Source organism: Panthera leo, chromosome B4, assembly GCF_018350215.1.
Source record: "Panthera leo isolate Ple1 chromosome B4, P.leo_Ple1_pat1.1, whole genome shotgun sequence".
In the NCBI taxonomy this organism is placed as follows: Eukaryota; Metazoa; Chordata; class Mammalia; order Carnivora; family Felidae; genus Panthera; species Panthera leo.
Window position 1 is genome coordinate 132,125,696 of NC_056685.1, and position 12,339 is coordinate 132,138,034.

The window sequence follows — 12,339 nt, forward strand, 5'->3', positions numbered from 1 at the left end:
ATACGAAGCAATGCATGTAAAGCGTGGACAGTTGTGTCTTGCTCTGAGTAAACGCGCGATGGAGGTTCACTCGTTCACAAGCGTTTATTCAGCACCTGCTGTGGGCTAAACGCTGGGGCTGCAGAGACAACTAGAACCTAGCCCCTGCCTTCAAAAAGGTCATGGCCTCTTGGAAGAGGTAGGCTAAAAATAGCAAAGAAATCAAAGGCACCGTGTGGGGGATGAGCATTCTGGAAACGATCTCAGAGGAGTAATTCAGGAGAAGCAAAAAGCTGCAAATTCCCCCTTCCTCCACCTGCAATCTGTCCTGCTTTCGGGAGTCGTGGTGATCTGAGTGGAGTGACGGTCCTCAGGTCAGATGGCCTGGTCCCCCAGCTGCCCGGCACCTGGACGCCACCTGGACGCCACTAAGGTTCACGCAATGCCACTGAACTGCCCCCCACCCCCGCCCCTCGCGTCCTCTGCTCCGGCTCTGGCTCCCCCTCACCTCCACTCAGGCCAGATGGTCCGTCACACCAGGCTTTATCTGCAGCACTTTCTTTCTCTACCTGCTCTTTGCTCCCGGAAGGGACCTCTGCCTAGCGCCCCCTTCCCTTCAGTGTCACGTGACCACCTCCTCCACTGTCCCCTCTTCCCTGAAGCCCTTCCTGATTCCCTAAGTCAGAAGTAAGCGGCCCTCCTCTGGGTCCCCTGGCCTCATCCTGGCATTCATCACTGCTCTGCCTGGGCTTCTTGTCTGCTTCCCCATGGGACTGTGAGCTGAGAACAGGGACCATGTCTGCATTTTTATTTTTAATTTTTTTTATTATGAAAGATCTCAAACATATACCAAAAAAAAGGGGGGGGGGAGGGGGAGAGCGGCACCGGGAATCTCCGTATGCCCACCAGCCCAGGTCACACAGATTCTGTCCCCCTGGTCCCAGCTCTCCTTTCTCTCTTTGCTAAAATAAAGCAAATCATTCCCCTCCCCCCCCCCATATACGTCATTGTGCTTCTCCAAGAAATTCAATAAACGGCTTTTCAACTCATAAATGACTGTTTGTTGCAGAGCTATTTGTAAACAGCCCCCAACTGGAAACAGGCTTATTAGCGAACATTCGAAAATGAGAGTGTATCCGGTCCAAGGGCTGTGACGCATCCATTAAGATGATCCGTACAAAGGCCACACCGCCACATGGCAGAATGCTGGTGCCAAGACAACTCCAGAAAGGCCAACAGCTCGGTGCAAGGTGGTCCCGGTGCTCTCCTTTGGCAGCCGGGGTTCACCTGCCTGGGTTCCCGGGCAGAAGGGAGAAGGTGCAGACGAAGGTGAGCACGAGGGTGGTATGATACCTTCAAAACATTCTTCGGTGTCCTTAAAGCCACCTTTCCAAGCTGCTGTCTGCCAACCAGCATTTGCCGCAGCGGCTGTCTGTGGAACCGCACAAAGGCTCCATGGAAGCCGCAGGCCCCTCCGGGAGATGGCTGGAGGCCTAGAAAGCAAACCTTATGACAAGGGGCCTCTCTGACCTTCCGTGCCCAGCCCTCTCGGCTCCCAGAAGGGGGCCAGTGTGCTTCATGGCCGTTTTCTCTTCTGCTGGCTGGGGTTTGGAAAGGTCACAATGCAGTGGCACGGGGTTATCTGATATTCTGGGCCACGTGCGCGCTTCATGTGCGTTGGGACCCGGGTCCCTGCCAGACAGCCCTTCCATCTGGGCTTCGGTGATAGGGCCTGGAGCTCTCTCTGGCCGTCTGAATGGTTATCAAGGGCTGTAGTTGTGGTATGTTTGTTCCTCTGGCACGTCTCGGATTGAGTGCAAACCCCAGTGTGAACCATAGGGCTGTGCTGGGGCAAACAGGATCTACACCGCAACGGGGTTCCCAGGCACGCTGTCCCCAGAGGAGAAGGGGGCCTGTCCACAGATCTGTCTCCACGCCCTCCCCTGGGGAGCCCGGGGTCCTGCAAACAGGAAGCATTGACTGTGCCTGTTACTCCCGACGCCATGATGAACTCAGTGCCTTCTTGCTGCCTGGAAAACCAGGCCGGAGGAATTTGGGAAGGAGGATTCACCGTTGTGCATTACTGAGGTGGTCAGGTGTGGAAAGAGGCAGGGGGGGGGGGGGGGAGGGAAGCCCCAAGTCATAGTCCCGGCTCCCCCCTCTAAATCACTTGGGGACCTTGGCACAGATGGCCTGTCCCCCGGCTGCCTCATGCACCAAGGTATCTATTAATCTCTGACTCTTCGACCAATTTGCTGTCACACACATTTGCTGAGCAACTTCTCTGGAGCCTGTGAGGAGACCCAGAGCTGAACTGCCATAGTCCCTGTGTCCCGGGGTGGGGGGGAGGGAGGGGGGTCTCCGCAAACAAGAACTATGACTTTAAGTGATTGAAATGGACCGAAAGAGTAATTCTTGAGATGTGAATTAAAAAAACAAAAACAGGGGCGCCTGGGTGGCTCAGTCAGTTGGGCGTCCAACTTCGGCTCAGGTCACGATCTCACGGTTCGTGGGTTCGAGCCCCGCGTCGGGCTCCGTGCTGACGGCTCGGAGCCTGGAGCCTGCTTCGGATTCTGTGTCTCCTTCTCTCTGCACTTCTGCTCTCTCTGTCTCTCTCAGGAACAAGTCAACATTAACAAACTCTGTAAAAACCAACAACAAAACAGTTTCTCGGAAGGGCTTTCATTGGCTAGGGGCCTTGATGATGAGTAGAAGGTCACCACGTGGTCAAATGTGGAAACAGCAGCCGCCAGATGGACGCAGGGACCACGTGGCCGTTCCGGGGGCCTCCAAGCACTTGGCAGAGGCTGAGCTGTGAAGGGTTGGGAGGGTTGCCAGCAAAGGCCTTGGAGTCTACCACCGGGGTGCTTTTATCTACAACAGCGGAATCCTTCTGACGACAAACGTCTGCGTGTACTACCAGAAGTATTACCAGACCCCACAGGTTACTGGCTGAGTCCCATGAGACTGCTCCCTACTTCGGAATCCTGTCCTAAGTGGTGGGTCCCCAGGCTACCCACACTTCTGTCCAATCTGACTACATATCAGGGGGTCCTTGTGACCCCCCTCCTCAGGTTCCATGATTTGCTCTAACAGCTCACAGAATTCAGGAAAGTACTCGTTACTTTGCTGATTTATCAAAAAGGATATTATGAAAGGGGCGCCCGGGTGGCTCAGTTGGTTAAGCGTCTGACTTCGGCTTGGGTCATGATCTTGTGTGGTCCATGAGTTCGAGCCCCGCATCGGGCTCTGTGCTGACAGCTCAGAGCCTGGAGCCTGCTTCGGATCTGTCTCTGTCTCTCTCTCTCTCTGCCCCACCCCCATTTTCTCTCTCTCCCTCTCAAAAATAAACATTAAATGTTTTTTAAAAAGGATATTATAAAAAATATAAATGAACAGTCAGATGAATAGGTGCATAGGAGGAGATATGGAAGGGTCCAGAGAGTGCTTGGGCCCACAGAGGCTGGGGTGAGCCAACCTCCCGGCATGCAGATGCGTTCACCAGAAGCTCTCCAAACCCCTTTATTTAGGGTTTTGTGGAGATTCCATTACACAGGCATGATTGATGAACCCGTTGGCCGTTGGTGATTAACTCAATCCCCAGCCTCCTCCCCACTCCCCACCCCAGCAGAAGTGGGGGCGAGAGTGGCTGCAAGTTTCAACCCTCTAATCCCATGATTGGACCCTCAGGCAACCTGTCCCTGCCTGAAGTTATCTAGGGACTTCTAGCCACCAGCCACGTCATAAACTCCAGGGTGGCCGAAGGGGCTTTTCGTGAATAACTGAAGATACTCCCATCACTTCTATCACTCAGAAAGTTCCAAAACCCTTGTGGAAGCTAGGAGGGAGACCAAGTATCATAACAAAAGATGCTGCTGGAACCCCTATCACCCAAGGATTTGGAAGCCAAGAACCAGGGATGAAGACCGAATGTATATTTCTCATGGTATCGCAACATCATAGAGTCACAGGACCTGGATTCAGATCCTAGCATCTATTTGTTGGGTGACTTGCTGAACTGGAGTTTCCTGTTTGACAAAGTAAGGATGATTGTAATAGCTGGCTGGAGTCAGAAAGAAATACTATGAAAAAGCATCCGGCATGTCTGGCACACAGCAGGTCCTCAGGGTGTGTTTCTCATCGTGAAAAAAAAAAAAAAAGAAAGAAATTGTAATTTAAATGTAACAAACATGTAACAAACATGTAACAAACATGTAACAAACGGGCTGCCACAGGTCAGGTCCTTCCACCGCATCTCATTCGATCCTTGCAGTCATTCAGCCAGGTATACTGTCACTCCCATTTTACAGAGGATACCGTAAAGGCTCCAGTGGGCTTGTTCAAGGTCACACAGGTGACAGGATATGGGTAGGGATTAGAATGCAGTGGTCTAGGCTCCGATGCCTGAATCTTTCCAGACTCTACCTCAACAGACAAACCACCTGGTCCCTCCCACTTCCCTTTATGGCACAGACTGTTCCTAACGTCCTGGTATCTATGTCTTACTCCTTTAGTAACAGAAACTGTAGCTCTGTCCAAAGCCTGCATTTCCTCACCTCCCTTTCAGCCGGTGTGGCCATGGGGGTAGATATAGCCACTGAGATGTAAGAAACATCACGGGGAACTTCTGGAAGTCGCCTAAAAGGGAAGGCTGCTTGTAAGTAAATGTTCAATTTTAAAAAAGAAGAAAGAGGGGCGCCTGGGTGGTCTCAGTCGCCCGTCCGACTCTGCCTCGGGTCGTGATCTCACGGTTGGTGGGTTCGAGCCCCGTGTCAGGCTCTGTGCTGACAGCTCAGAGCCTGGAGCCTGCTTCGGATTCTGTGTCTCCTTCTCTCTCTTTCCCTCCCCCAACTCATACTCTCTCTCTCTCTTTCAAAAGTAAATAAACATTTAAAAAAAATTTTTTTAAAGAAGGAGAAAGAGAGAGAAAGAGAAATGCTATCTTCCTCCCTTCCTCTTTCCTTCCTGCTGGCTGACCTCAGACAAAATCGCTGTAGCTCAAACGGTCATCTTGGGCCACGTGGAGCTATGTTGGTAGACGATGGTATGTCACCATCCCAGTCCTAGATTGCCTCCCGTCCCTTCTTCTGAATCGTCAGCTCTCCTCTGGTAAGCCTTTTCTTCAGCATTTAAATAGGTCCCGGTTTCTCCCAACCTAAAAGAAAACACATTCAATCTGGGTTCCCTTTCTCTTCAAGGGCCTCTGGGGAGCACAACCTAAGGGACTTTCTTCAGTAATCTTCTAACTAGATCTCTCAAAAGCATGTTACATTGTTACCCATGCACTCCTCATCCTGGGTTCCAGGCCTGGCCTCTGCTTCCCAACCTCTCTAGGGGCTCCTCTGCTGTTGTCTTTGATGAGGGAGCATAAGGCAATTTACGCCAGGAAGCCAGCCCCCCCCACCCCCAAAGTGGGATATGTGATATTCCTCAGGCATTCCTGGATGCCTAAGACAAAGGAGAGGACAGAAAACAAATGGCTAAATTTGTTTGCAAAGAGTCTGCATCAGTTTACAAATATGCCATTAATAGCCTAATCTTCAGGAGCTCCCTACTATTAATGATAATGCTTTGCTAGAGGGAAAACCAACTTTAGCTTGACAAGAGCTGGGCCTCCAGTAATCTGTAAATTCTCTTTTGGTTGTGGTTGAACAAGAAACTTGTTTTGCCTTTACCTTCCCCACCTCCACAGTATATAAGCAGTCACTTTGCACGACCCCATGCAGCTCTTCCTGCCCACGGGTCCTGTCCCTGTGCTTGAATAAAATCATCTTTTTGCAGTAAAGACATCTTCCAGAATTCTTTCTTGCCTGTCAGCTCTGAACCCAACACCCCAAAACCTCGTCAGTCTTCTCTAGTCCTCTTGATCTCAGGACTGATTTGACTTCTTTTCTTGCAGGTCTTAAAAGCACCTAAACTCAACATGCCCAAACTGAACTCAAGGTCATTCAATCCTTCTCCCCCCACCCCAAGATTTTCTAGCTGTTCTTTCCAGAAATCTGGGTGAATCTTTGACAAATCTCTTTCCATCATCAACCACAACCAATCCACAAATCAAGCCCTGACAATTTCGTCTCCTAAATAAAATCCATCCACTTGGCAGGGGCAGCTGACTCAAACCACCATCATCTCTTGCCTCGAGCTAGCACAACATTCCCTTAATTGGTCTTCACTCCAATACACCCATAACATCTGTTTTGTACACAGTAGTCAAAGGGATCTTTCTACCAATGGGATCATGTCTGTGGCTTGCTCAGAAGTCAACAACTTTCCTTTGTCCTCCACATGAATAGGCCAACTCCTGCTCAGGGCTGGGCAAGGTCAGAACCTACCCCAGGGCCCTTCATCTCACTCCCCCTCCATCTCTGTTCCAGCCACAGAGAGACCTTGTGTGACACGCATGCTTCCTTGAACCCACACTCACATGCTCCCTTTTCTCCTGCCTTGTGCGCTAGGTGTCCCCTCTGCCTGATCCGCCCTACCCTCCTATGCCACATCCATAAACTTCTCTTCCTAGCATTTAGCCCGGCTCGAAATGATTTATGTACGCAAACGATGTCCTCCCCAACTGAAAGGTGAGCTTTCTGAGGGTGTCTTGCTTGCTGCTTTATCCCTATTGGGCCAGGCATGGTCACCCAACGAATATTTATCGAGTGAATGAATAATTCACCGGACCCCACGCCCAATGAGTCCCTGAAGAACCCAAATCCGGTGTCTTAGGAGCCCCACCTGAAAAGCATCCTGGAGAAAATGCGCAAATAAAATTGGCGAGACGCAATCACGTAGGGAAGGAGGCCTTCCCTTTTTTCCTCCCAGGACAGAAAAAGGGGAAGACAGCGCACGGCCCCATCCCGCTTTGGCCGTGGGGTGGCGCTGTGAGCGTGCCCCCTTCAGGCCGCTCTAGCCGCCCTTCTCGCCTGCTCTGCTGGGAGGCGGGCTCACCCGCGGGGGTCCCTCCAAGATGGCGGCGCAGAGGAGGAGCCTGCTGCAGAGTGTGAGGAACGACCCGCTCTCCGGGCTGGGGGTTGGGACCCCAGGGGGAGGCCTGTCGGGTGCAGGCGCGGCTCCCTCTCCGCCGCTGGGCAGCCTCTCTCTCCCTGACGAGGTGTAGCCGCTGCCCTCCCCCCCCGACTCGGGGCCGCCCCCCCTCCCCCCCCCATTCCCGAGGCCGGCGGCGCGTGCGGCCCCGCGTAGCCCGCGCGTGCGCGCTGCCTCCGGGCGGTCAGGGGCTGGGATTCGCGATCGCAGCGACCCCGAGCGTCAGGGACGCGTCGAGGGTGGGGAGCGTCCCGGGGCCGGAAGGGAACGTGGCGCGCGGTGGCGGAGATAGTCTGGGCGGTGAGCCCACCCCGGGCGCTGAGCAGCCGTGCGGTAATAACAGTTACAGCAGCAGCAGCAGCAGCCCGTGGTGTACCGCTCATCACCCTCCAGGTTTTCCGCCAGTTGCTTTACGTTATAAGCTGAATTTTCATCACAGCCCTGGGAGGTGGGTACTCTTATTCCCGTTTGACAGATGAGGAAACGGAGGCACAGATGAGGACAAACGGTGGTCGTTTGTCCAAGGCCACACAGCCAGTAAGTGGCAGAGTCAGGGTTAACATCAGACTGCCTGATTCCAGAAACGGGGTTAACCTCCAGGTGATACCGGAGGAATGACTCGAGTGGCAGCCTGGGTCCTGGTCCTGGCTCTCGTTGGTCATGCCTCGGTTTCCTTAACTGTAAGGTGAAAGCAGGCAGTGGAAGGATGGTCCCGAGACTCACCCTTACCCCCAGTCTGGACCTTCATGGATTTGTCGCTGGTGTCTTACAGCCCCTGCGCCCTCCTGACACGTGCACATGGATGCATACACATCGTGGCATCATGAGCCCAATCGGACCTGCCACCGTAGGGTGCTGGTCCCCTGGGTCCCCCCCCAGATGTGGCAAGCTGTCGTACTTGCCCTGTGGATTTGCCTGCCTCCTGTACTTGTGATCCACAGTGAATAGTATCATCAGCACTTTCCACCACTAGGTGCCAGGCATTCAGTAAATATTTGTAAAATAGTAAAGCATTTGTAGCCCTGTCCAGTGCCTGGCCTTGGCCTTACAGCAGCCGTTGGCCCTGCCCTTGAGGGACTTAAAGCATAAGAATTGGAGGAAGGGTGACCTTCAGTGCTGTATACTAAGGACAGGCTTTGTGTAGATGGGCTTTGAAACTGCTCTTCTGGGACAGCAATTCCCAGGGCTCCCCTGTGGGGATTGCTCTCTCCCCCTCCATACTTTGGCTGAGCCTTTTACCGGCGCTCTGCAGGTGAGCCTTGTCATTGAGTTAAGTAGGCCTGGCCCTCTGCTCTGGAAGCTCCCAGAGGGCAGGGCCCCTGTATAAATTTCCCTGTTGTAAAAATTCCAGACATCTGGGCTGGACTGTGGCGAATGTTGGAAGTGGTAACTGCTGTGGAGGGACTCGGCTTGCTGAGGAGAGTGCCTTCCAGCTTCCCTCTCTTCTAGGTGTGATGGAGCCCAGGGGACTCAGGTTAGACAGAAGCCAGGCTTTGCCAGCTCCGGAACGTGTTCCTGGGTGGTAGCGGAATCTTTGGAAGATGGATAATCGGCTTTAAGCACATAGCCTCGTGATGAAAGGCCAGGGGGTGGCAGTGATGTCCACACGAGAGCCCTCCCATCCTAATGGTGATCAAGACATCCCTGTTCACAGGGCGTCTGAGTGTCCGGGCAGCGTGTGTGGCTCGCTGACCTGCTCTCCACTGTCCTGTGGTAAGATCAGCTCAGATACCGTCATTGAGCAGATGGCTGTGAGGCCTACCACACAAGGTCGGGTAGCTGTCACCCAAGGATACCCTCACGGGTATCCAGATGGCAGAGGTCCCCAGGCAGCGTGGTCCCTTAAAAGGTCTTTTGAACAGAAGAAGAGCTTTGGAAGGTAGCTTGGTGCGTTCAGAGGAACTTGGGTCCTTCACGGCCTAACAAAAAGCACAGGTTTCGAATGGACTCGGACAAGTCACTTAACATCCCCGAACCTTGGTTCCCAGCTGAAGGGAGTCCGAGGAGTGTTGTTAGAATTAAATGAACTCACACGTTACAGTCCCTAGCCTAGCGTAGTCACAGTCCAGCCATGAAGTGCCACCTTAAGTTCTGAACACTCAAGTGTCACTGAGCTCTTACTCTGTGGCAGGCACTGTGTGGGTATGGGGGACACTTCCCTCGTGAAGCCTGTGTTCTGATAAGGGAGACCGTAACAACGAATAAATACAGATTATGATATAATAATATCTATAGCGTCAGGTGGTGCTTCACAGAAGGGCAGAGGGGCCATTTTAGACAGACTGTTTGGATGAGACCTCCCACCATTTGATGGGATGCAGTAGGGGATTTGGGAGGGGTATTCCTGCCTGAGGGAAGAGGGATGCAGAGGCTTGTGTGTTTGGGGAGCACCACGGAGGCCAGCGTGGCTGGAGTAGAGCGTGTTGGGGGAGTGGTAGTAACCAAGGTCCAAGGGGCCTTGTGGACCCTGGTGTGGACTTCTTTAGGCTCTATTCTAAGTGTACTATGAAACTTGCTGGTGTTTTTTTTGGTTTTGATGTTTGTTTCTTTATTTTGAGAGAGGGAGAGAGAGCAGGTAGGGGAGGGGCAGAGAGAATTCCAAGCAGGCTCCGCACTGTCAGCACAGAGCCGGACGCGGGGCTCGCACGAGCGAACCAGGAGCTCGTGACCTGAGCCGAAATCAAGAGTCGGACGCCTAACCCACTGAGCCACCCAGGCGCCCCGAAACTTGGCGGTGTTTAGGAGGAGCACGCGATCTGGTTTGCGGTTGGAGAAAGAGCCCTGTGTCAAAACGGGTTTGAGTGGAGAGAGAGTGGAGGCGCTCCCGGGCGTCCAGGCAGCAGTGACGGCAGAGGAGTGGGGAGAAGTAGCAGGTTCTGGTATTTTGGAGGAAGAGCGGGTGTGATTTGTTGCTGGACCCGATGTGGGGGGCGTGACAGAGGGAGAAGAGGGAGGAAGGACTACGGGGTTTCACTTGGCACAACAGCGGTGCCCTTCACCGAGATGGGGGACCCTGGAGCGCATTTGGGGCTGGGAGAATCAGGAGTGTGGTTTCTGCCTGTGCTTTGCTGTACTTAGTCATAAAGTGAAAATCGACTTGAAATTAATTTTTTTTTTCACTTAGAAACATCACTCGAGCGACCACGTCCATGAGGTCACAGGTGCTGGCTAAGTATTTTTTCTAACATCCATAATAAATACGCACCCGTTCAAATAAAAACACCCGTTAGGCCATCACCCACAGCCGTCCCCTCCGCCGTCAGAATGTGGCCCAGCTGCTGCTGCACACAGTAACTGCCCCACAATTATTAGCAGCCCCTTTAAGCATGTATTAGGACTATATTTGTGATGAAAACATAGAGGGCCTTTGATGAAAAGCCTGCTGAAAGGGGGGGGGGGTGGGCAGGGGTCGAGCTGGTCCCAGAGAAGTGGGGAAGGAAAAGGGGGTCATTCAGAAAGAGAGATGGCAGGAGGCACCGGGTATTTTCAGCTTTTGGGAGAGAAAGAACAGCTGCCCCCCCCCACCAGCCATCTTCCTGGGGGCATTATTCTCTCATTCTGAGCTTCCTTTTTGCCTCCAAGGAATCTGGGTGCTTTCACCACAAAAACACTCAGCCTTTTCATACCATAATTTGATATTCAAGCTGTGGCCTGAAGTTGGAACCGTGCTTTATCCACTTCTGCTGCCCAGGAGTTTGAGATGAATCTCTGTGGGGACTTTTCTGGCCTATTATGTGACGCGGTAACATATGTATATGAAGCGGCTTCCATACGTGTGCACAAGGTGTTTGTGACACCCTTCACCGGGTCCCTACAACTGGATCACCGTAGAAGGTTTTCATGTCAGAATACGAATTTGGGGAATTCCCTCACACAATCAAGTCAAAATTAGGCTTTTTGAAACAGACTTCTTTCTTACTGCCTTTTGTGTTAAATTTCTTCCGAGAAATTAACTTGTAACCCACCAAAGAGTTACAGGGGTGCACGCTCTCCGAGGTGCGTATTTACGCGGCTCTGTGATGAGGCTGTGTGAGCGTGGGGGGCCCCCCTCTTGGCTCCCCAGGCGCCCCTTGCCGCTGGTGCTGGTTGGCCTGGCATTTGTGGGTGTGGAGAAGGTATGCGTCAGTGTGTGCAGGGGTGGGGAAGGGGGCGGTTTGTGTGAATAGCAAATATGCGGCCTTTCCAAAAATTGTTCAGGCGTGTGGAGGAAGGAAGCAAGAGACTTGGCAGTGGGGTGGAGTCAGCATTGGATGCTTGGCATGGCTAATCCCCGGTGGAGGGGGCAGAGCTGGGACAACAGGATGGCAACTCACCCAGCCACAGCAGTGTCAGAGGGACTTCGGGGCCACTGCTGAAATCGGGGAAGACCAGGTACTCTCATACTCCTATGTGGGTACAACCTCCTGGAATTCTCTGGCCACCTGTCATGGAATGTGTGAGTTCCTATGGGGACTGCATTCCAAGCAGGTCCTTCCTCTCAAGGAATGCTCACAAGTATATGAGAAATGGTCCGTAGGTCATTGGATCTAAGACACCATTAATGATAAGGACCCATCACTATTTTATATACCACTAAGAAAGAAAACCCACTGCCAATTAACTTGAAACACACCAACTTCAGGGATTAAAAGATAGAAAATATATGTCTTGGAATCAGTGGCTAATTAACAATACCAGGTTACAAAAACAAACAAACAAAAACCACAATAAAACAGGGGCACCTGCCTGGCTCAGTTGGTGGAGCACATGACTCTTGATCTCAGGGCCGTGAATTCAAGCCCCACGTTGGGTGTAGAGATTACTTAAATAAATACACTTAAAAAAAAAACCAACACAACAGTACCAAGCTATAGCATGAGAGTTGCCAGAAGGCCAAATGGTTAATAACCGGTATGTGTAGTGAGCCACCAGGATAGATTTCTCAGGGAAGGGACCGTGGCACCTTGGGCTGCATTGTCCCTGAGTCTGGGACACATACAATGAGGAGGTTTGGTATGTGCTGGCATGAAAGTCATTGTTATATAGCACACAAGTTATGTGCTTTTCTGTTCTCTTTCACACTCTGATGATGTCAGGAGAAAGACTTGGTTTGGTCCTGATATATCCTTAATACCTTTCTGATTCTTTTTTTTTTTTTTTTTTTTTTAATGTGTGTGTATTTTTGAGAGAGAGAGAGAAACAGCACGAGCAACGGGGTGGAGAGAGAGGGAGACACAGAATCCGAAGCAGGCTCCAGGCTCTGAGCTGTCAGCACAGAGCCTGATGCGGGGCTTGAACTCACAAATGGTGAGATCATGATCTGAGCCGAAGTTGGACAGTTAA

General features: G+C 52.1%; 1 protein-coding gene and 1 long non-coding RNA gene across 2 annotated transcripts in view; one reads left to right on the top strand and one right to left on the bottom strand.

Annotated features, from left to right (window-relative positions):
- Positions 1-3,925: 3,925 nt before the first annotated feature.
- Positions 3,926-11,534, bottom strand: LOC122225146. Its single transcript, XR_006205127.1, has 3 exons — positions 11,331-11,534; positions 10,644-10,834; positions 3,926-4,115 (listed from the first exon to the last, which is right to left on the bottom strand). It is a non-coding gene; the product is annotated as an uncharacterized LOC122225146 (long non-coding RNA).
- Positions 6,917-12,339, top strand: part of TAB1 (TGF-beta activated kinase 1 (MAP3K7) binding protein 1) — a 32,888-nt gene continuing 27,465 nt past the window's right edge. The window contains exon 1 of the mRNA XM_042947846.1: positions 6,917-6,973. Within this exon, the coding sequence (XP_042803780.1) occupies positions 6,941-6,973 (33 nt within the window). The 5' untranslated portion in view covers positions 6,917-6,940. The remainder of the gene's footprint in view (positions 6,974-12,339) is intronic.